The following is a 24,651-nucleotide window of genomic DNA, read 5'->3' as shown; positions in this document are numbered from 1 at the left end:
ATGGAAACGTATACGTGAGATTTTTAGCATTTTTATGAAGAGAGGATGATTTGTTAGTCAAGGTTAGAGGGAAACAAGGAATTCCAGATAGTTCTGTCAGGATTTTGGAATAGTGATGGATGAAATTTAAACTCAACATAAGCAAGGTAATGCTGCAGAAGCTGAGATTTTCAATAACTATGTTTATGCATTGTGACAGCTTATAAATTAAAAACTTAGCCACTCTAAGAAAATACACTCAGCCATCACCGAGGATAATGTAATAGAGGTGACTGCTCTATAAAAAGGGGAGTTTGGACCTGATGCTATATGGAAAATGGAAGAAGAAGTAAATTTTAAAGTAGTATTTTACTGAGTATTTGGTGCATTTATATGTCCTACACTTAAAAAACAAACGTAAAAAACATCAGAAGCTGCTATGGATTGTAAGCGGGCTGGGTAAGAGCTGGCAGGAATGTGGGTGGCAAATTATATCGACTATAGATTTAAATAATAAAACTATACAAATTCTTTGTATAATTATGTAACGTGGAACATTACTTAAAAGAGCCAAGACAGAATGTAAGTTGCTCTGATTACTCAGGGAAAAAAAAAATACGAGGAAAGTCAAAAAAAAGTTAAAGTGAGTTAAAAAATCAAAATGAGGAAAGTCAGAAGTAGCTTGTGAAATTACCACCTTAAAGAAATGTTTAAGACGCCCTTGACACAATTCTAAACTGAAAACCAAAAAATTAAACCATTTCAATGTAGTCATGTGTGATCTTGGACAAGTCATTAAACTTCTCCCAACCTCTCTTTCCCTCTCTGTCTTGAAGGATAAACAAATGGTGTCTTTGATGGCTTCCGGCTGCAAACTAGTTTCCTTTTGTCTGAAATTATGTTTAATACTCACATAAGACTGAAGAAATTTCCTCATCCATTTCCTTAACCATTAAATGGTATTGCTTTGTAGCCTACATGTAGTCTCTTCCACTCTTCCTCTGACTTAAGGTATTGACCTGCTTATCTCATGCAGAGAAGAGCCCCTGACCTTTTCATGGTGAACACTGGCCCACCATTTAGGGATTTTTTTTTTTTTTTTTACTTAAAAAAAAAATCTGTTTTTGAATGGGTAGAGAGAAGAAATTGGACATAGTAATCAGGTAAACCTAGGTTTGAAGCCTATTACCAGCTGAAGGCAACTGTATTTCTTTATCTGGAAAAATAGGGCTACTACCCACCTTGAAGAAGGAGAGTATTAGCTCTCAGATCAATACATTTTGGGGTTTCTGTTCCTTTTCTTCCTATTTATAATCTGCTAGGGCCTAACTAGAAAAGAAAACAGATTGGATTGTTTCCAGAGTCTTAAACTAAAGGAATCACTGCTTGCTTCCAATAAAACCTTTAAACAAAATGGAGTGGAGTAAGTCTCACAAATGATAGAAATCAGACACTCTTACAGGGTTTGAATACCAAGGGGATTTTAGGCAATAGGCATTAAGTCAACATACACCTCCAAGATTCTTCTGCAGGGCATTGTAACCGGTCATTTCTTCGCTTATGTGCAACATTTCCAGAATACCATGGGATAAATTAACCCTCATTTCAATATATTAGGCTTTGAAGTCTGAATATAAAAGCAGCCAGGGATTATTTTCAGAGCCCGAGAGGCCTGCTTCTAGACGCTGGGGGGTTAGTCAGAATGGGTTGAAGCCCATGGAGGTCCCTTCCCCAGAGCCCAGCCCCCAGCCCCCAGCCCCCAGCTCCACCCGGGTACCAAGACCTGAAGGCATCTCACCCTCTCCCTGTTTTCTTTCTTCAGATCTCCCACCCCCCACCCTGTTGGCTGCTTCTCCTTTTCCATCTTCGCTTTTTCCCATAAGTGGTCAAAATAGGAAACGGAAGTATCTATTTGTTGCTTGGTGTAGTGCTCGAAAAAAGGTTTTTTAATTAAGAAAAAAAAATCCTCTCCAGGTTCTTCATTTCGCAATGAGTCCGAACGTCCTCTGGCTCCCGAGTCCTCCCCCATCCGAGTGTCGTTCATACAGTGAGGAGGCTCGGGTCTGTCGGAGGGGGTCTGCGCCTCCAGCCGCACGGCAGGATCTGCGAGCAAGCGAACCGGCTCGGGATCCCGGGAGGCGCGTGGAGCACCGCCCCCCGCCCAGCTGGGAGGCGCGGGAGAGGCGGCGGCCCGACACAGCCGGGGAAACCCGTCCCGGGAGCCCGAGGGGCGCGGGCAGCGGCGGCAGCGGCGGCGGCGGCGGCGGCTGCGGGGACGCGGCGCGGCTGCCGCAGGGGAGCGGCGGCGGCGGCGGCGGCGGCGGCGGCGGGCGCGAGGGGCGGGGCGCACTCCGCAACTTCTGCCGCTGCCTCCCGGGCGCGCTCGGCCGAGGCGCGCGGCTGCTGCGGGCTGCGGGGCGGCCAGCCGAGCCGTGCCCACCGGCCCGCGAGCCGCGCGTCCCGGGCGTCCGTCGGTGCCGGAGGCGCCTCCCGCAGGGAGACTCGGCGCGGCCGCGCTCCCGCGTGGTCCGCAGCGGCTGGGGGCCCGGGACGTGCGGGGCCGCGAGGCCGAGCCGAGGCGCCCCCCAGCGGCCGGCGCCGGCCCCATGGCTGCGCCGGGCGGAGCGGAACCGGCGAGGTGAAGCCCCCGGGCCGGTGGCCGGAGCGCGTGGCGGGGGCGCCGGCTCCATGGGCAGCAGCGCACAGCGGCACGATGATGGACGTTAACAGCAGCGGCCGCCCGGACCTCTACGGGCACCTCCGCTCTTTGCTCCTGCCGGAGGTGGGGCGCGGGCTGCCGGACCTGAGCCCCGACGGCGCCGGCCCGGTCGCGGGCTCCTGGGCGCCTCACCTGCTGCGCGGGGTCCCAGAGGTGACCGCCAGCCCGGTGCCCACCTGGGACGCGCCGCCGGACAATGCCTCCGGCTGCTGGGAGCAGATCAACTACGGCAGAGCCGAGAAAGTTGTGATCGGTTCCATCCTGACGCTCATCACGCTGCTGACGATCGCCGGCAACTGCCTGGTGGTGATCTCGGTGTGCTTCGTCAAGAAGCTCCGCCAGCCTTCCAACTACCTGATCGTGTCCCTGGCGCTGGCCGACCTCTCGGTGGCCGTGGCGGTCATGCCCTTCGTCAGCGTCACCGACCTCATCGGGGGCAAGTGGATCTTTGGCCACTTCTTCTGCAACGTCTTCATCGCCATGGACGTCATGTGCTGCACGGCCTCGATCATGACCCTGTGCGTGATCAGCATCGACAGGTAAGGTAAGGGCCGGGCCGCCCGGTCCCGGGGTCCGCCTGGGGATGTGCGGGCTGCTGCCCCCCTTCCCCCGGCGCTTGCCTTTCTTAGGAGGATAAGCCAGACCCCTCGAAGGGATAAAGGGCTGCGCCTAAAATATCAACCCCCACACACCAACCGAGCAACTTCAGTTACAGCATAGCCTATATACACCTTTAAAAGAAGAGTCCAAAATGTTCTAGTTTACTGTAGTGAGGATTTTAAGACCAAAGTTAAAGTATTTTAAGCATTAGCAGTTCCACCAGGGGGTCCCTTGGCTTGGTTTTCAGACGGAAGGGATTCGATCCTCTCTGAACTTGACAAACCCTTGCTGTGAGCCTGGAAGTGTCATTTCTTACTTTAAGAAATCAGTCGTTGAAAAGCCTCCTTGTTTCCTGATTTTGGGAGCTGCTCCCCAGGGCCAGTGAAGGAACTGAGGATGGTTCCAGAATTGGGGGTTCTACATGTCGGAACGTTGCACTCCTATGATCGCTGATTCTGAATCTCATGCTTTTGGAAGTCTGATTTTAGTGTTTGGCATCGCTGTCTGTATCCTGCAGGCGTGCTGACTGGAGCCTAACTCCGTATCTGAATGGTTGGTTCTAGCCCTTCATCATATCTCTTGGGAATCTTCTCTTGAGAACTCCCCAGTGGAGTAATTGAAACAGAGGCTGACCATCTGTCAGAGATGCTGGGGGAAAAATTCCTGTCCTGGGTGTCGGATCGGGCTAGGAGACCCCAGGGTTTCTTCAGACTCTAGGATTACAGAATTCTGCAGTGGAGCATCTTTGGTCCTAGAAATACAGTGCAACTGACAGCTTGAAGTATGGTCCCAGTGCTCTTTGGCCACACAATAACACTGTGTTTCTCTTGAAACTGAAATATTAAACCTTAATATTCACCCACATAATTCTGATGTTTTAAAACTAGCACAGGACTGGCATCCTGTTGTGTTTAATGATACAGAGAAATGATTGCTTATTTTCTTTGTGGACCTACAGAACCTTTAAATGTGTAAACCTTTCAGCACAGAAGAAATAATTGGTGGCTCCACATTTAAAATGACAGTGCCTCAAAGGATGGTGTAGCACGAAACTGAGATTTTCTTCCTTTTCCTCCCTGTAAACACTGCTATTTGTGGTTTGTTGATGTTTAACATGTTCTCCTATTTTACTGCTTGACCAGGGTTTAGAATTACTGAAGAAAGGGGATGATAGGAAAGGGGTGTTTTCAAGAAAAAAAAATATATTGTATCTGCGTTTAAAGATCTAGGTTATTTTTAAAAAATTGATCCTGCCATTTTCTATATCATGCTAGGTAGGAGCCTCCGACAGCAAACAAGGAATTAGTTTTTAGAGTAGTGCGTGAACAGCATATATAAGAATATTAGCTCTAAACTTGACAGCTGAAGTTCTGAATTACTGTAGTTAAGAATGACAAAAACATATGCACTCACAGTCTGGCTGTGGCAACAGGAACTAGGAGAGTGCACTCAATATACATAGTAAGTATATACATGAATTGTAAGCATAAAAATTGGACCTCTAAGCCTGTCTGAGCTTCTTGCATGAATGCAGTCCTTTTAAATGGAATTTAGTGTAATGCAACAAATATTAATTTATGGTGCAAGAAGTACATTTATAATTTTTTCATTTCATAATTGATACTAACTCGTGTCCTAACACAGCCAGTGCTTCTGTTCTGCTGGGCACGTTCAGGTTTGGCTTGGGACGACCCTGAGGTTCCTATATATGAGCCAAAGGCTTTCTTCACTCAGTGTGCACATGTGACTTACCAGCAAGCAGCAGGCATGTCTCAGATACAGAGAGGTTAATCCTTCTTGGCAAGAGCTTCTAATTTCTTTGTCACGTATATCCTTACAATTGTCACAAATTGTGATATTACATAGGGATATAGATTCTGTCTCCTTATTTCCTCCTATTAAGAAGTGTCCCATTGGTGAATTCTGCTTAAAAATTATTTTAGAGGAGGAACATATCATTTTTTTAGATAAATGAAAAACTTAACACTGGAAGAAGACACAGATTGCTTTTCTTCCAAGAACACACAGAAATAAAAATGAGAAAAAATAAAAAAAAAGAAATAAAAAATAAATTTAAAAAAATGAGAAAAAAGAAAATGTGTTTGATGTCTAAGGTGAATTATTTCTTTTTTTGTTTTGTAAAGTTTATTTATTTTGAGAGAGACAGAGAGCTAGTGCAGGGGTGGAGGAGGGACAGAGAGAGAAGGAGAGAGAGAGAGAGAGAGAGAGAGAGAGAGAGAGAATGAGAATCCTAAGCAGGCTCCACGCTATCAGCACAGAGCCTGGCTTGGGGCTCGATCCCACAACAGTGAGATCATGACCCGAGCCCAAGTAAAGTGTTGGATGCTTAACCAACTGAGCCACACAGGTGCCCCTAAGGTGAATTCTTTCTAAAGAGGTTGTTTTCTTCAGTTCCATTGTAGAATATGACCAATGATACAAAAATGTGCTAAGAAAATATGAAAAATTTTAGTCTTCATTTATTCATTCCATCTTGAGTTCAAGGTTAGGTTACAGTGTGCTTTGTGCAGCATAATTAAAGATGAATAATAATCTTGCTTTTGAGCTCTTACTGTATTACAAGAGTTTGGCTATCTATTGAGCATTTCACTTATCCAAAATGGAGCCTTTGATTTTTCTTAGCCACACCCCACCTCACCTGGATGCTTTTCTAGCCTTTTCCAATGCAATTTCATGCCATTCTTCTTAGGTGGCCGCATTCCCTTCCCCATCCTCTTCAGATAATGAATGATTCATGATCATTGAAAAAGTAACAGTCATTGGATGGGAACGCTGTAATCCTTCCACTACCAAACAGTCTTTCACGTTATATCTGTACCTGTTTTTATTTCGGTCCAGTTAAAAAATGAGATGATATTGTGTCCCGGCCAAGGCCAAACCACCTACACCTCACATCTTCCCATCTCCTTTTACCCCAAGGATTTTGTTCCTTCCTTGATCCCTCCTCTCTTGTCTTCAGTGTTTTCTCTCAATGGGCCAAGCTTGATCTTCTATTTTCTTTTGGCCTCACTTCTCCCTCCAGTAACTGGAGTTAAGCTGCTCAAAGAACTGTGCCCACAACCTGTCTTTGTTTCCTTCCTCCTCAGGTAGGTAAGTTTGACACTTATCAGGTCTACTGGAATATTTTAACTCGCCTTCCTAGCTTCACTTCTGTCCACCCTGCATCCATTGCCCATAAAGAAGCTAGAATGATCTCTTTATAAAAAAAATTGTTTTAAAAAAAATTGATTCTAAGTGAGATAACATTTACATATAGTGAAATGCAAAGATAATAAATGCATAGTCTGATGAGTTTTGACAAATGTCTGTACCCACGTAGCCAACACTCTAGCCAGGATGTAGAATATTTTTATAATTTCAGAAAGTTCCCTTGTACCCCTATTAGAATGATCTTTTATTTAAATTGTTTTTAACGTTTTTTATTTATTTTTGAGACAGAGAGAGACAGAGCGTGAACGGGGGAGGGGCAGAGAGAGAGAGGGAGACACAGAATCGGAAGCCGGCTCCAGGCTCCGAGCCATCAGCCCAGAGCCCGACGCGGGGCTCAAACTCACGGACCGCGAGATCGTGACCTGAGCTGAAGTCGGATGCTTAACTGACTGAGCCACCCAGGCACCCCTACGATGATTTTTTAAAAATAGAAATCACATTATATTTTATATATAGTTCAAAAACATGCAAAACAGTTCTATATGTTGTTTAGGTGAGCTTATCTAAGGAGTAAAGGAAAAAATAGTGCAGAGGAATGGAGAACACCAAATTCATGAGAGTGGTTATCTCTGGTGGGGTGGATGGAGGTGTCATGAGGGACTAGCTCACGGAACTATACTGGTAATGTTTTGTTTCTAATTCTAATGGTTGATACAGTCTTGTTTTTCTTTGTATAACTTTCCGTATGTCCGAAATACATTTTTAAATGTCTTTTGGAAATACATATGGGAAATGAATAAGCCTAAGCGTAGAGCGTGCTGAGTTTCTACAAAGTGAACACCTTAGTGTCGTCTGCCATTAGATCAAGAAATTGAATATTACAACCTTCTGCCCCTTTCCAGTTTCTGCTGCTCCCGAGGATGACTGTTGTCCTGACTTTTTAGCATCATGAATGAGTTTTACTTGGTTAGAACCTCATATAAAGGGAATAGTAGAGTATGTACTCTTAAAAAAAGTTTTTTTAATGTTTATTTATTTTTGAGAGATAGAGACAGAGACAGAGGGCAAGCAGGGGAGGGGCAGATAGAAAGGGAGACACAGAATCCGAAGCAGGCTCCAGGCTCTGAGCTGTCAGCACAGAGGCTGATGTGGTGCTCGAACTCATGAACTGCGAGGGATCATGACCTGAGTTAAAGTCAGATGCTTAACCGACTGAGCCACCCAGGAGCCCCTATATAGAGAATATACTCTTAATTCTGGCTTCTTTTGCTCAGTATATGTGTGATTCATCCATAGATTTTAGTCTGTCAGTATTTTATTTATTTGGTGAGTAGTATTCCAGTTATCTTGCTTATCAATTCACCTGTAGATAGACATTTGAATTGTTTCTAGTTTCTGGTTATTACTAATAGTGCCACTATAAACATTTATTTATACGCATGCCATTTTGTGGACATGTTTACATTTCTTTTGGATAAATATTATGCTGTATAGTAATGTACCTTATTGTATTTTATTTATCCCCTTACATCTTTTGTGTTATTGTCGTCATGCATTTTAATCTACATATTTAAAAGATCTAATCTATTATTTTTGTTATTTTAAACAGTTAATAGCCACTCTTATTTACCCACATGTTCAGCTTTGCATTGCTCTACATTACCCTGTTTTTATCTGGGATCATTTTCTTCTGCCCAGTTACACTTTCATTAGAATTTTTTAAATTAATTAATTAATTTTTTAATGTTTGTTTATTTTTGAGAGAGACAGAGACAGAATGGGAGCAGAGGAGGGGCAGAGAGAGAGGGAGACACAGAATCTGAAATAGGATCCAGGCTCCCAGCTGTCAGCACAGAACCCATCGTGGGGCTCGAACTCAGGAGCTGAGAGATCATGACCTGAGCCGAAGTCAGTCGCCCAACCGACTGAGCCATCCAGGCACCCCTCATTTGCATTTTTTTAAATGACGGTTTGCTGGTAATAAGTCCTCTCAGATTTTACTTATTTGAAAATGTTTTAATTTTGCCATCATTTTTGAATGACATTTTCTCCGAGTATGTAATTCTATATTTGAGGGTTTTTTTTTAGCACTTTAAAACATCATTCCATTGTCTTCAGGCTTCCATCATTTCTGTTGAAAAATCAGCCATTAACCAACATTATTATTATTCCTTTGAAGATGATGTGTCTTTTTTTCTTCTGGCTGTTTTAGGATTTTCTCTTTGTCTTTAGTTTTTATTAGTTTTTCTATGCTGTTCCCAGGTCTGGCATTATTGATTAATTTTTGCTGTTTATTTGCTGTCAGCCCTGGGTGAGGTTCTTAGTAATTTTTGTACTTCTGCATTGATATCTCCAATCAGTTGGATATTATCTTTTTAAATAATTTTACTGTCTCATTCTTTCTCTCTTCTTCTATGTCTCAAATTTACATAATTTGGAACTTTTAGTCTTATCACACATGTCTCTTACATTCTATTTTCCATTTTCCATTTTCCTCTGTGCTTCATTTTTACAAAAGTTTTGACCTGCCTTCCAATTTATTAATCATCTCTTCTGGTGTGTCTAATCTGTTGGTCAGCATTATTTATTCAGTTATTAATTTCACACTCCTAGAAATTTCATTTGATTTTTTTTTTCTGTATTTGATCTTTTTTGTTGATTTGAGTTCTCTGCCTTTTCATGTAATTTCTCCTTCTTGTTATTACATTCTTGAGTATACATAGGCTCTTTTTATACTAATTCCAGTATCTGAATCACTTGTGGTTGCTTTGTGTGTGATCTGTTTCAGTTTTTTAACTCTGGATTTTGGGTCTATGTCTTGGCATGCCTAGTACATTTGATTATACACTCAACATTTTTTATGAAGAATTATGGATGCTGTAGATGATGTTATTTTCCTCCAGAGAAAATAGCTGGTAGGCAGGCATATTGGTGGAATGATTATTGTAATCCAATTAGGGTTTGTGTTACTATAGACTGTGTTTTAGTGTTGATAGAGTTCTGTCTGCCACTGGCTGATGCCTCTTTCTGGGATGTAGCCTTCTTGGGATTTCAGCTGAGAGCAGGGGGTGTTCCCAGTGACTTCTCCCCCTGGCTTGTTCGGTACTCTATTCTCTCCTCAGCACTGTAGATTGCTAAAACTCCCACTGAAAGCCTTTTGGGAAAAGGAAAGCCTTCTTCCTTGGCTTCTTAGCCTCCTGCCCTATACAACTTCAGAATGCAACCAATGTCTTGAGGGGAATACCAGCCAAGTGTTGGGCTTAGTTTTCTGCCCCTTCCTTATTACTGGGATGTTGGCCTCTGAGGTCTTTCATTTTGTCTTTCTGACCTCAAGAGATTACCAATATGTCTTCTGACATTGTTGCCTCTTCACAAGCAGCTCTGCTCAAGTTTTTTGCCTGGATCCTCAGCGCCTTTCCCTCACCTAGTTTTGGCAAATGTCTCAAGGGAAAGAGTGCCTGCAGGATTTTGACTCACTGCTCTGTGGTTCTGTTTTCTCCAGGATTATTTTGTTTTCCTTAATTCCTGGTTGTCTCAAGAATTCTGTGGTGGCGGGGCGCCTGGGTGGCGCAGTCGGTTAAGCGTCCGACTTCAGCCAGGTCACGATCTCGCGGTCCGTGAGTTCGAGCCCCGCGTCAGGCTCTGGGCTGATGGCTCAGAGCCTGGAGCCTGTTTCCGATTCTGTGTCTCCCTCTCTCTCTGCACCTCCCCCGTTCATGCTCTGTCTCTCTCTGTCCCAAAAATAAATAAAGGTTGAAAAAAAAAAAAATTAAAAAAAAAAAAAAAAAGAATTCTGTGGTGGCTACAAGCAGGGGTGTGTGTGTGTGTGTGTGTGTGTGTGTGTCTTTGTGCTTTATCAAGCTTTTTTAGTTGTTTCAGCAGAAGCATTGGTCTGAAGCATCAAGTAGCTTCATCATAGCTAGAAGTGGATGTGTGCCTGAGATATTTTAAATATATACAAATACAGAGTACAATTATGTAAATTGCTCTTCTGAAAACCTTTCATTGGCTTTTCATTTCACTGGGAATAAAATGGAAAGTGTTTAGCACATCCATAAGGTCTCTGCTTTGTTTCTGCCTCACTTATCAATGACAGTTTGTACCAGAGTCCATGTTGCTTTGCAAAGTATAGTCCCCCTGATCTTTTCAGTTTCTCCATCAGGCCCATTCCATGCAAACTCACCAACTAACATATTTGCAAAACTATGATTTCATGTCTGGAGTTCTAGTTCCTAATATATCTGTTCCCTAATATATATTTTTTTATCCCAAGTTGGGAAGCTTAAAAGCGTTTAATGCTCTAGAAGGGCAACCATTAAAATCTCTGAAAAATACTAAGTATTGACAAGGATGTAGAACGAAGGGCACTTCCGTACATTACTAGTAGGATGGTGAATTGGTAAATCATTTCGAACATAGTTTGGCATTATTGTGTGTGGTTGAACATACATGCACCCTATGATTTTGCTATTTTACCATGAGGTATATATCAAAGAGATTCTTGTCACCAAAAGTCTTGTACAGGAATATTTGTAATATCCACAAACTTGGAATCCTAAAACTTGAAATAATATATATGTGTATCAATAATAGAATGGATAAATAAATTGTGCTACATTTACACAATAGAATACTATTCAATAGTGGTTATCCAACTTAAGCATGTATCAGAACTATCTGGAGAGCTTATTAAAACACAGACTGCTGGGTCCTACCCCAGGAGTTTCTAATTCAGTAAGTCTGGGGGGAGCCAAATAATTTGCATTTCAAGCAAATTCCCAGATGATTCTGAGGCTCCTGAGTTGGGGGCCCTCCTTAGAGAACCATTACCATAGGGTAATGAAAATGAACAAACTGGTTAAAACAAATCTCACAAAGTAACTTAAACAATATTTGGTTATAAAAATTTGCAACATATTTAAAAGTGAAGGGTATAGTATGAAGAATCTAATGTGTCCATTGCCTGGCTTCAACAGTGATCAATTTATGGCCAATTTATTCAACATATCCTTTGCAGCTCCTCCAGTCTTCACAGTATTTTAAATCAAATTTTCAATGTCATGTCATTTCATCCATAAATACTTTGGGGTCACAAACACAATGATGAGCAGAAGCCGCAGAGTCCCAAAGAACACGTATAATGCAATTCCATTATGATAAAAATTTGAAACAAACAACCCTGCTTAGAGACCTACGTAAGTGGAACTTTTATAAAGGAAAGGAAAGAACTATATATCATGAGAACTAGGAGAGTGATTACTTCTGGGCATGCTTCTGAAGTGCTATCATGTTTTATGTCTTGACTGTAGTGGTAATTACATGAGTGTTCATTTTTAAAATTACTGTAAAAGCATCCATGTATGTTCTAGGTGATTTCCTGCATGTACCTTTTGTTTTATAATCAAAAGGGCAAAAGGATTTATTTGACGACATCTTGTGAGGTGTATCTGGATTTACATCAGATGGATGGTTAATCTGAGCCGGTGCAGTTACTGTTCCAGTGCTGTCAGCGACCATTCCTTTTTTTAGCTTCGTGTATGAGGGCAGGGGTCATCTTTGGGCTGTTAACAGTTAAAGGAACTCATCTGTATTTGCAGGAGCCATAACCCTTAGTTCTGACTAGGGTCTGGCTGGAGTTTTGCTTCCTCGCCAGGTACTATGACTCATTCACTTTGACGATGTGAGTTGTGCTCTTGGCTTTAATTCTGCTATGATCAGCAGCACAGGGTGCGTTCTGGCTTCTCTGGATTGCCTTTTTTTTTTTTTTTGGAAGAAGTCATCCTTGCTCATCTCTGAATTAATTTTCAGCTTGTAGATACACTTTATGAGTTGATAGAATCCTCTTCTTCCTTTGCTACGAAAGGGTGAGAGGGAGGAGATTAAGCAGGTCTTCCTCTCTTTTGTGAGTGACAATTCCCATAAACTACTTTTTAAAAAATGTTCATTAATTTTTGATTGAGAGAGAGCATGCGCATGCACACACAAGTGGGGGAGGGGCAGAGAGAGAGAGAGAGGGGAATAGAGGTTCCAAAGGGGGCTCCGGGCTGACGGCAGAAAGCCCAATGTGGGGCTCGAACTCACCAACTGAGCTGAAGTTGGACGCTTAACCAGTTGAATCACCCAGGCGCCCCATGTAAATATATTTAAGGAAAAGAGTAGAAGTTTAGGTATGGCCGCGATGGACTTAAATCCTGACCGAGGTCTCAGGAGAAATGTTGAATTACACTGGTGATCGAAGGGCAGGAGAGTTTCCAGGCAAGGGGAACAGCAGATGCCAAGAGGCTGGAGGCAGTGAATCAGTCTGTGAGTGAACTTACAGAGAGGGAGCCAGAAGGCATCCATGTGAGGAAAAGCCCAAGTCTCCTTGTGGCAGATGCTGCTGGTTGCCTTTTCTTGACGCCCGTCACCCCCTTCCTCCTCAGTTACAGGAATTCCTGTTTTCACCTGGGAGTATGGCTGCCCATGATAAAGTCTACATTTTCTCGTCTCCCCTGCAGCTAGATGTGGCCATGTTACCAAATTTTGACTCCAGAGATGTTAGTAGAAGTATTGTGTTTCAGCTTCTTGGAAACTTCTTTCAAGACATTTGGTGTGGGCCTTCTTCCTCTTTTTGTTTGTCTTTGCTTCCATCTTGTCTCCTGGAATTTAAGTATGGTGACTGGAAGTCTCGCTGTCATCTTGGTCGACAGAGGGCCACACTGGGGAAGGAGGAACAGCATGCTGGAAGGGTAGCCTGGACCCTGGAGGGCTGTGGATTCCACAGGGTTGCTAGAATCCTGACTTCTTAGTAATGGGTGAACAGATACCATTATTTTGTCTCTCACAACTGCTGAAGGTGCCAGTTTCTTACCCCACTCGCTTGTCCTTCCCATGGATGTCCACATGTATACATCGTAAAACATCATTGAGGGTATCACAGTACCATTCTTTTTTGGAAACCCTGTAGGAATAACAACTACCATTTTTGAGAGCCTTTTGTGCTACATAAATTCCTAGAGACTTGACATATAATATCTCATTTAATCTTCATAGCAAAGGTGTTTAGTGAGTGTCGGTAAGGGTGTTTATTTACTGTCTGTCATTGAATGTCTCTGCTGGCCGAAGAGGAACAAGAGAGAGTGTGAGCATTTTTAATCCCATTCTGTAGATGAGGAAGCTAAGGGAACACACACCTTCTGTGTGGGAGGAACAGTGTCTACCCCATGGGTTCCCCTATATCACTGTAGCCATTTCTTGCTGCATGAGGAGAACAGTCAAGGCCCTTTATAATTTAACTCCAGCCTCCCTTATAGCCTCAGTCTGACTAACTCCATCATAGGCCCCTCCCTCTCAATATGTCAGAACAGAGCTAATGCTCTCACCCCCCAAACTTGTTCTTCTTCCAGTGTTCCCATCCCAATTGGTGACATCATTCTGTACCCATTTGCTTTGCTAGACATTTGGGTACCATCTTTGAAACTTCCCATTCAGCCCCCCACTCTCACCATCCACTCACCAAGTCCTGCTGATTATCCTTTCACTTTCCTTCTCCCCACTGCCATGTCCAGGAACTCAACCCAAGCCTCTATCATCTTTCATATGGACCACTCAATGTAGCCTCCCAGGGGGCTCCCTGTATCTACTGCCCCATGTTAATGCAGCATGTGTAACCCCAGCTAAAGATTAGAATCACCTGGGCAATTAAAAAACTAGCAATTCTTGGAGAGAGAGATCCTGATTTAATTGGTCTGGGTGGGCCTGGGTAGCAGTATGTTTGAAGATACCACCCAGGTGATTCTAATGTGTAGCCAGATGGAGAACCCCCGAGTTAGGATGATCTTTTTTTTTTTTTTAATTTTTTTTTTTCAACGTTTATTTATTTTTGACAGAGAGAGACAGAGCATGAACGGGGGAGGGGCAGAGAGAGAGGGAGACACAGAATCAGAAACAGGCTCCAGGCTCTGAGCCATCAGCCCAGAGCCTGACGCGGGGCTCGAACTCACGGACCGCGAGATCGTGACCTGGCTGAAGTCGGACGCTTAACCGACTGCGCCACCCAGGCACCCCTAGGATGATCTTTTAAAAAGGCAGATGCAGGGGGGCACCTGAGTGGCTCAGTCAGTTGAGCGTCCGACTTCAGCTCAGGTCATGATCTCATGGTCCATGAGTTCTCACCCCATGTCAGGCTTGTGCTGCTTCAGATTCTGCATCTCCCTTTTTCTCTGTTCCTTCCCTTCTCATGCTCTGTCTTTCTCTCCCTCTCTCTCAAAAATAAGTAAACATTAAAAAAATTTAAAAAGGCAAATGTAGGGGCGTCTGGGTGGCTCAGTCGGTTGAGCATCTGACTCTTGATTTCTGTTTGGGTCATGATCTCACAGCCTTGAGATCAAGCCCCACATTGGGCTCCATGCTGAGTGTGGGGCCTGCTCGGGATACTCTCTCTCCGTATCTGCCTCTCCTTCTCTCTTTGTGTCTTTCAAAATAAATAAATGGGAAATATAAAGTAAAAAAAAAAAATGAAAAAGCAAATGTGATTTTATTTGTGGTTCCCGAGCTTACCTGCACTTTAGAATCACCTAGGAATCTTCAGAAAATTCCACAGCGCACACCCAGGGCATCATAAGCCCAACTAATGCACAGTCTCAGGGGGTAGGACTCATGCACCCCTATTTTGGAAGCTCCAGTCTAGTCCAATGTGCAGACGGGTTTGGGCACTACTCCATGATGGTGTTTTTCTGCTTCTTTAATGGGTTAATGAGTTCCCCTACTCTTGAGATAAGGTCCTGAATGTTTAATGTGACCTAAAAGATTATACAATTTGACCTCTGCCTTAGTTCACTAGATTAGGGGTTGGTAAACATTTTTCTGTAAAAGGCTAGATAAATATTTCCATAAATACTTCAGGCTTGTGTGCCATGTGGTCCCCGTTGTAACTACTCTGCCACTGTAGTTTGAACATAGACAATTTGTAGATGAATGGGAGTGGCTGTGTGCTAATAAAACTTTACTTATGGGTACTGAAATTTGAGTTTCATGTAATTTTCACATCTCATTAAATATTCTTCCTTCTTATTTGTTCAACTTTTTAAAAATATAAAAACCATTCTTAGCTGGGGTTGCTATACAAAAACAGGCAGGCCACATGTGACCTGCTGCAGTCTGCCAACTTTTGCCCAAGATTTGATTCAATTCACTTTTATACCCATCTATCTCCCTATCTATCTGCCTACCTACCTATCTCCCCCAAGTCCTGAATATTCTGGCAACCTTTTTGTTTTTTTCTTCCAATTCCTTGACATTTTGATGTTCAGGGCCTTCACAGGTCTTTTTATTGTACCCCCTGCCTCATCCCCCCATACTGTTCTACCTCTTTGGCTGGCTAATTTTTACCACTTTTCAGACAGGTCCTTGATTAGATGTTACTGTCCCATGCAAGTTTCCTAGAATCTCCAGATTCTCTTAAACAGTCTTTTTTTCTTACTAACTGCATTTTTTCTTACTAACACTCACCTTAATTTGTAAGGAATGGTTTGTGAAATTAACTGTAATGAACACATGATTTGTGGGATCAATCATCCATACACTCTGCATAGCAGGATGTCCTGTTGGAGACTGTGTCCCCATCCCCAGCATAGTACTTAGCACATGGTAGGTGTTTAGTTAATCATGGTGGGTTGAGTTGAGAAGGTTGGGTACCTCATATTCTCAAAGGTCCGGCAGACCTTGACTTCTTATTCTCCAGCATTCTGTGAAACCTTCTTGGTGATAACGTAGAAGTTTCCTTGGGAAACCAAGTTAGGATCTGGAGATTGCTGGAACAGACGTGGTACGGAGGCAGTGGGATAGCCCCAATGGGTTGTCCTATCCAGCTGTAGTAGGCTAGTGAGTCACTCTCTGCTCTCCATACATATGCAGAACACTGACTTTAACAAAGCCCTAGTGATATGAATCCTTAGCAGTTTAGAGCCACGGATTGTGTCTTTATTATCACCATTGTTGTGCCATGAAGCAGACGGAAATGCAGGCAAAATTGAATGAAAATCCCAGAGCCTTTTTCTTTCAGCCGAAAGACACATTTGCAGCCAAGCTCACACATCCTAGAAGGAGAGCGACAGGTATCAGGCAGGAAGATGCTTCCCAAGTAGCAGAGCACAGTAACTGGCTGTTGCGATATTATTTGTTGAGTGCACACTGTGGGCCTGGTCCGCTGCCGGGGGCTTCATGTAATTCATCTCATCTCATCCCCATGACCACTCCAGGGGCACTCTCATTCTGGCCACCTGTGTGATGAGCAAAGGGAGGCTCATAGAGGTTAAATGCCTTGCCCAAGAGCACACAAGAAGAAAGTAGTGGGATCACAGTTGGCTGGGAAAATGACTGACTTAGGTCTTTTGGGCCCGAAGGGTGTTGCCTTTGGAATATCATCAAGCACTAGATAGTTACTGCTGCCTTCCACAGAGGACAGCGATGACAGTAATTATGTTAGCCTAAGTGCAGAGCCTCTCACCTAATATCCTAGGGGCCAGGTGTGTTTTGGCACCCTCTCCTCCGTTGCTGATCCAGGACGTCTCCACTCCAGGCCATCTGTTAGCTTTTGGGTTGGGGTTAGGGTAAGTCATTACGGAATATCAGGATCTGCTTCTTCACAGGTTTAAGATGGACTCTTGAGCAGCAGGTCCTAATAGAGAGCCAGGTGTGTGTGTGTGTGTGTGTGTGTGTGTGTGTGTGTGTGTGTGGGAGAGAGAGAGAGGGAGGAAGAGAGGAGAGAGAGGATGCATGAGCAAGCTAGAGGAGATGGTGGAGCTGAGATTTCTTTAATAGGCAAACCCTTGTTATTTGTCTACTAGATATTTAAGTACTGGGGGGAATACAGAGGTGGGTAAATACATGGCCCCATCTTCAAGAGGTTGTCGAGTTGAGCATAAATTAAGATTATTTATTCACATATCAGAAAATTTGGACCCTTAAAAAGGTAGCTTATACCTTTGCTTTGCAGTCAATCCCTGTGAGCGATGACCTTTTTGGAAGAGTTTGAGTCATTTAGCTTCTGGTTGCAAACAATTGGTTTGTTTGAGTGCCTCCATCAATAAAAACCCAGGTACTCTGGTCTGTTTTTTGAATAGTCTTTCTGTGCCTAAAGAATTCTTGCTGAGGACTGCTGCAAAATGATGGCTCCTGGGTCAGACCTAAATGCTCACTCTTCCGATGTTGTAGTGAAGCACAGGTTGACCGCCTCTGGGGACAGAGCAGCTGGGGGACCTGGGGGGCACATTCCCAGTGCATCTATGTGGGGAGCCTTATTTTGGCCCATTTTGCCGGCTTGCATTCTCACTTTGATCATGGGCTCTGTTATGATTCACATTCCTGAACATTCTATATTTCTGGGCATTCTGATAATATTCTCTGCTCTTTCAGAGAATGGTAGCTGGATAGCTTTCTTCCTTCCAAATGGTTCTTTCATCTGGAACATCCACCAGAACCACCCACTCGCAAGGGACTGCGAGTATTAATGCTTAAACCTGAGAGACTTCAATGGTGTGCTCCAGTCCAGCTATAATCTATCTGGTCCAGTTGCCTGAATACACGTTCTGTATGTTTGGTGTGAAAAAGTCTCTGATATTCTCAATAAAAGTCTTTGAAAATTCTTCCATTGTGATAAGTAGATTGCCTTGTGCTTTCATACTTGATTGTTTTGGGGATACTGCTGGCCCCTGCCATTCTGGCTTCCTTTCTGGGTCACAAAGGCAATAGTCCTTTAAAAGCAACTTCTTAACATATCACAATTGTTTTTTCTTATTGTGGGAGTCATAGGGGATTCATCTATTCACTTCTTCAACGTTTATTGATTGATCACTCAGTCTTCATTAGTTACTCTTCTGTATCCTAAACAAGGCAAATAAGGTCTCTCTCTCTCGGATCTTATATTCTAGCAAGAATAAATAGGACACAGAAATGTTTTTTAAAAGCACACTAATTCATTGGTAATATGTACCATATGGAGAATTAAAACAGAGCAACGTATGGATTAGAGTGGGTACTCATGGAAGACCTTTCTGGAGAGGTGACATATGCACTAGATGTAAATAACGTGGTGGAGCTGGCTCTGTGAAGATCAGGAGGAAGAACACTCTGGAAAGGCAGTAGCTGGTCAAGGCCTTGGACCAGGTGATTGGAGTAGGGGATCACGGGAAAGCCTGGAAGGAAACGCAAGTAGAGCAGTGGTCACGAATTATGTTGGGATTTGGGCCAGGTGGAGTTTGGATTTTATGCCACGTGCAGTGGATCCATTGCAGAGTTTGGAGTGTAGGGTGACATGATCCCATTTACAATTTTAATAGTTCACTATGGTTACTTTGTGGAGAATGGATTGGAGAAGGGTAAGACTGCAAGCTGGGAGACCAATTGGAAGGCTTCTGCAGTAGTCAAGAGAAGAGATAACTGGGAATGGCGAAGATGGAGAAAAGTGGAGGGATGCAAGGTGTGTTGATGGTGCATCTGCAGAACTCAGGGTTGGACGTGGGGAGTGAGGGACAGAGAAGAATAAAGGGTGAGTGCTTTGGGCTCAAGCTACCCAGTAGCTTTCACAGATGCTGTTTACTGACTTTCACAGTCCGTAAACAGGAATGAGGTTTAGTGACTGTGAAAGTAGTAGGACTGGCGGTAAAAATCAAGAGTCCAACTTTGGATGATAAGTTTGGTCTTGGTGGACATTTTGATGTAAGTGGTTAGAGTTCCAGAGAGATTTCAGGACTAGAGATCCAAATTTGGATGTCATTGTAAGTGATATTTAAAGGCATAGGATGGGAGAGAATAGATAGGAACAGGGGCCTGGATACCAAGCCTTAGGGAGAGAAAACATTCAGAGGTCAAGAGGAGAGGAGAGGTTAGCAACATTTAAAAAGGGACGGTCAGTGCAATATGAGGAACACCTGGAGAATGTGCCATCGTGGAAATTAAGGGAAGTGTATTTTGAAAAAGACAGAATATCAACTATGTCAAATGGTGTTGCAAGGCCAGGCCAGAAAAATGGCCAATTTGGTGATCTTGAGGCCTAGTCATCCTGAGTAGTTTCAATGGAGCAGTGGAATGGAAGCCCAGATGGAGTGAGGCAGAGATGATGAGAGGAAAGACGTGGAGACGGTGACTAGAAAAAGATCTTTCAAGAAGTTTCACTGATAGCTACTTAACCTGGGAGTCAGGCAACCTACATTTGAGCTCTGCGTCTGCTGCGTTGTATGCTAGTGATAATTCCTTATGTATACGTGTTAAGTTCCATGACAATGGGCGAGAACTTTGTTTTTTACTTCTACTGCTTCTGCACCTACAAAATTCCTAGCACACAGTGGGTGCTTAATCATTAGCTGAATGAATGGAAGGATGAATTGATGAATATCCTACTAGAGCAGAAACCTTTAGCTCAAGACTGTGTCTAATTCATCACCTACAGGCTCATGTAGACCAGGCGGGATGCAAACATATTCCTCAATGAATAAATGTATCTGGTAAACTTGGGAGTAAAATAAGGCAGTTTGGGTTAGGAAAGGTCCCAGAGAATGGGACAGGATACAGATTCTGTCTCTGTGATTCCTGTGACCTTACATAAGTCACTATACCTTATCTCTAAACCTCATTCCTCATAATGATATAAATATCTCCATAGAGTTAATATGAGGAATAAATAAGATTATATCCAAGAAGAGTTCAGCTGAGGGCTTGCCTCTTATAAAATGCCCACAGATTGAGAGCATTGTTATTATTACTATTATTCATGTCCAACTCTGGGCTGTGGTGGGGACTTGAGTTCTGCCAGCCAGTCAGGACATCATCCTGGGGTTAGAGCTGTTTGAATTGGAGGGCTTACTGGTGCCCTTCTTGACTCTCCTGTCTTCTTTCATTCTGAAAGTGGTAAGTAAATCAAGTCTGCCTGCAGGAAGAGTCTGTGTGCGGTCTTGATGAGGCGTCAGGGAATGCCAGCCTGCCCCCAAACCACCCTACCTGTCCATTGATGCCGGAAATAGGGGCTAAAGTCAATTTCATGATTAAGTTCAGACACTGCTTGAGGCAAGTCAGGGACTTGAATTTCTTCATGCTGGGGTGTGTTCAGTGGGTCAGTCAGGAAGGGTAAACAGCTGGTACCTTACATAATGTTGTAGATAATGGGGAGAAGGTGGTTGGTGGCGCATCATTCCCCGTCAGATGACATCCTAGCTGTCTCCTGCTTTTGCTCTTTCTGTGTGTACTTCCTGAGTGTCACAGAAAGTATGGGGGCTGTTTCCATTTTTCCTGAATATACCACATCCTCCCTTGCCTCTGTATCCTAATAGCTGTTGTCTCCTCTGCCTGGAATGCTCTCACCTTTCCTCCTATTTCCTAAACATTCTTCAAGATTCAGCTAACACATCATGGTCTCTAGGAAGCTATCCCTGACACCGAGGTCTGAGTTGGGTTCTCTTCACACACTCTCCCTTACAACCCTGAAATTCATTCTCTATTATCATCATGCTGAAATGTACCTGTTTATATTTCTTCCCCTGCCTCATATACCAAATGCTGAGGTCCTTGGGGACAGGGGCATCTTATTCATCTCTGTTTGTTCCCAGCTTCTATTGGCATGTGGAAGGTGCTCAGTAAATATGTGATGCGTAAGCGAGTGAATAAATGAATGAATGAAGCAAGCAAGCAAAAAATTGACTTATTTAATTGGGTCTTGGGTCTGAAACAAGTAGGCAGGGAAAATGAGGGACATAGAAGCCACGCCATTTATGATTCAGTTCTGCTCTGGTAGGCCTTGTTTCCTTTCTCCCTGAGTGGGGACCTCATCGTAGCTGCCAGGAGCATTTTTTTCTGACTTTGAAGGCACAGTTCTGCTTCACACGATTTATAAAGTCACTGTGGATTTCATTTTCAGGATGTTCTGTCATTAAGGTCTATTTGTAAACGTGGCCAACATAACAGAGTTTTTAACTGCATGGTGCATTACATGAACATCCCCAGCAACCTTATGGGGTTAGCATCTGAGTCCCAGAGGCAAGACTAGATGCTGGAAATAGTATAATGGGATCCACTACAGCTATGGATAATTCAAATCCACTTGCACAAAAGGGGAAATCACATAATAAAATGTAACCTTGCCTCCAGAGCCTCTCATTGCTTTATCTTGGGTGAGTCAGAGGCATTTTTACATTTCCACATTGGTTCCTGTCTTGATTCTTCTTCCAGGGAATAGCTCCTATCCTGGTAAATTCCTAAGAGACTGTTACTAGATTTCCCTCAAATGTCACTTCTGTGTAAATTATGATAAAAATGCCCCCAAATTCTTCCCATTCTTTTATGCACGTGCCTTTCATGTGAGACTTTACAGCCCTTGTCACATTGACTCTAGGCTTGGCCTTACACCTTGCTTTGGCTGATGGGACTTTAGCAAACATGACTGAGGTGGAGACTTGAAAAGAGCATGTGTGCTGGAACTTGCCTACCTTTGCTGCCTTGGGGGACCCTGTGACTGCTACCATGTGAAGAAGCCTATGCTGGGTGATGAGAGACTCATGGCTTAGTCCCCCTATTTCCTTGGCTGCCAGTCCCCAGTCAGGCAGATGAGATTTTCATGAGCTGCTATCACCTGACCACAGACATGAGAAAACCCACTTGGGATGAACTGAATTTTCCGGGACCAGAACAGTGCAGCTGACCTACAGAATAGCAAGCTGAATATATGGCTGGTGTTTAAACCTCAAGGTTTTAAAGCAGTTTGTTGCACAGCAGAAGCTAATGGATAGCAAGCCTTCAGTGATCTGATCCCTTCTCTTCCCATAGTGATTTGTTCATGTTACGGCACAATGTCCGTCATGTTCTCTGGATGATTGTTTATGAGTCTGTCTCCCCCAGTAGACCTTGGATACTCCAAGAGCAAAAGCAATGTCTGGAGGGCTGGTAGGATTTGCCCACCTGATGCCTTCCCCAGGGCCAGGGACCAAGAACGCACTCTGGAAATGTGGGCGGGCTGGACGAATGTGTGCACAGCTCGGTTGTGATGTCTTAGAATCTTGGCTTCTGCAGCACCAACAGCCTCTTTACTAATTTCTTCCCCTCTCTCCAGCTAGGTATACAAAACGTGATGTTTTCTCTACCCTTAACATTTTGTATTTCCATACTCTCTTTTATAGTCATGGTGGTATCTTACCCATCCTTATAATTTCTTAAGTGTATCTATAGGTAATAGCAAAGTCCCCCAGGTTTTTAAAAAATGGGATTATGTAGTCACAAAAGACACTAGCCAAAATGAAGCTTTTTGAAAAGAATCCAAGTTTCCTTTTTATAATTATATTTTTCAAATGGCATTATGTGATGATTGATTTTTATTTTATTTAGATTTGATTTGATTTTCACTGTGTAAGATTTATATTTTCAAAATGAACAGTTTCCCACTGAAAGCTATTAATTTCCTTCTGTCTAAGGTGATGACTCTTCAAACAAATTCATTTTGTGGTTGTAACTTCAGTAAAAATCCCTGCTCAATTGTTGGCATTTTAGGAACCCTAGAAAGTTGTGTGAAAGGAATCCTCAGAGTCAGAATGAAGGAAGAGAAAGGTAATGCAGGTAAAAGTCATTGACAGTTGCTAAGAAATTTTTGTTAGATAAGTGCCCAGTGAAGGATTAAACATTACCCTGTAGCTGTAGGACTCTGTGCTACGTGCTGACCATTTCATTGACTCGTCCCAATAGTCTTGTGCACTAGGTTCTGTTACTCCCATTTTACAAATATGGAAAAGCTTAGATAATTTCATCAGGTTACTCAGGGTCAGAATCTGGAATCAAACTTGGGTATGCCGGATTCCAGAGCTGATGTCTTAACTTTTATGCTTCACAGAGAAGGGAATCGAAAGTATGGTCTGTTCCTGGTAGATTATGTGTCTTCTTTTAAAGACAAAAATCAAATAACGTATCTAGACCTTGGAGGTTCACCTAGGGCCACATCAGCATCTTGAAATATTCTGTACAGTGATAGGATAGGGGTTGGCCTTGGTGTGTGTGTTGGTCCTTACCTACCCCTGATTGTCCAGAAGTTCCAGGTTTGGCATGCCAGAGGTCAAGTGGGGTCAAGTTGTCCCCCTCCAAATTACCAGACAAACAGAATGAGAGAATATTAAAACTGGAAGGGACCTGCACTAGTTCAGATCTCCGGGTCTACTCTTTACTTTGCTCTGCTCTGCTCTTTTCCCTGGGAAACCGATATGCTCTGTGGCTTCTAGTTGGGTTCAGCTGGTGGCAAGGTTAGGGAAGATATGATATCAAAGGGAGATCCTACCCTTCCTGAGGGTCACCTTGTACTTACTGTGCTCCTTGACTGGAAGTCACTGTTCCCCTCAAGGTGGCTCTTGCTACCTGACTCCTTCCTTCTGGGTCCTGTAGCTGCCTCCTGCTACCTTCCTCCCTTTGCATGTGGGGTGATGATTGTTCTATTGCTGCACTGTCCTTTATAGCTCCCCTACCCCTGTTCATACCTCTGTAGTTTCCCTGAATTATCCTAATTTGAGGGTGCAATTTATTTCTTGCTGAGATTTTGATTGATATAAACTTGTAGAGATCACGTAGTCCAGCCTTCATGTTTTATAAAGAGAAAACCGAAGCACAGAGACAGTAAGTGCCTGCCTGAAGCAACTGACTGCTAAGTGGCAGAACCAGAACTTGGAAGGCACATCGGACTAATATCTTATCCAGTGATTCTCCCATAAGCCCAGGTGAGGAAAGACCAGTGAATGCCACTATATTAGTTGAGACAGTTGCTTATTTTATTTCCTTTTCTTGTAGAACAAGAACTTAACTGAGTCACGTTTTCCTGTAATGACTCTGGCCCAGGTTATTGCTCAACTGTAATTGGGCAACTTGTTAACAATGACTTTGGCCTTAATCTTGGACGCTCCAGAATGAAAAATGCCATGAATGGGCTTCTGTGTTTATCTGGTTATATATTTAAAAGCAGTGTAGGCAGATGGTTTGTGTGTGAGTGTAATTAACATCTTTCAGGACACATGGTTTTTGTTCTTTAGGAAACATGGGGTTTTCATTAGCTCAGGAATGCCCACAAACCACAGTGGCAGTGAATCAGGTTCTTACCGTCAAGGGAAGAATACCGTCACACTGTTTATCAGTAGCATCATTGAATGGTATTCAAGCTGGAATTACTGAAACTTGGCTTTTGCCAA

The 24,651-nt window shown here is 43.3% G+C and overlaps 1 protein-coding gene across 4 annotated transcripts in view; it reads left to right on the top strand.

The window, feature by feature from the left end:
• The first annotated feature begins 2,606 nt into the window (after window positions 1-2,606).
• HTR7 (5-hydroxytryptamine receptor 7) overlaps window positions 2,607-24,651 on the top strand; it is an 88,416-nt gene continuing 66,371 nt past the window's right edge. For all 4 annotated transcript variants that reach the window (XM_047073155.1, XM_047073157.1, XM_047073154.1 and 1 more), the window contains exon 1: window positions 2,607-3,237. In XM_047073155.1, the coding sequence (XP_046929111.1) occupies window positions 2,693-3,237 (545 nt within the window). In that variant the 5' untranslated portion in view covers window positions 2,607-2,692. The remainder of the gene's footprint in view (window positions 3,238-24,651) is intronic.

Source organism: Lynx rufus, unplaced genomic scaffold (assembly GCF_022079265.1).
Source record: "Lynx rufus isolate CCGP_SWC_20201006 ecotype Redwood Valley unplaced genomic scaffold, mLynRuf1.p SCAF_11, whole genome shotgun sequence".
Taxonomy (NCBI): Eukaryota; Metazoa; Chordata; class Mammalia; order Carnivora; family Felidae; genus Lynx; species Lynx rufus.
This window is presented reverse-complemented; position numbering and strand designations above follow the sequence as displayed.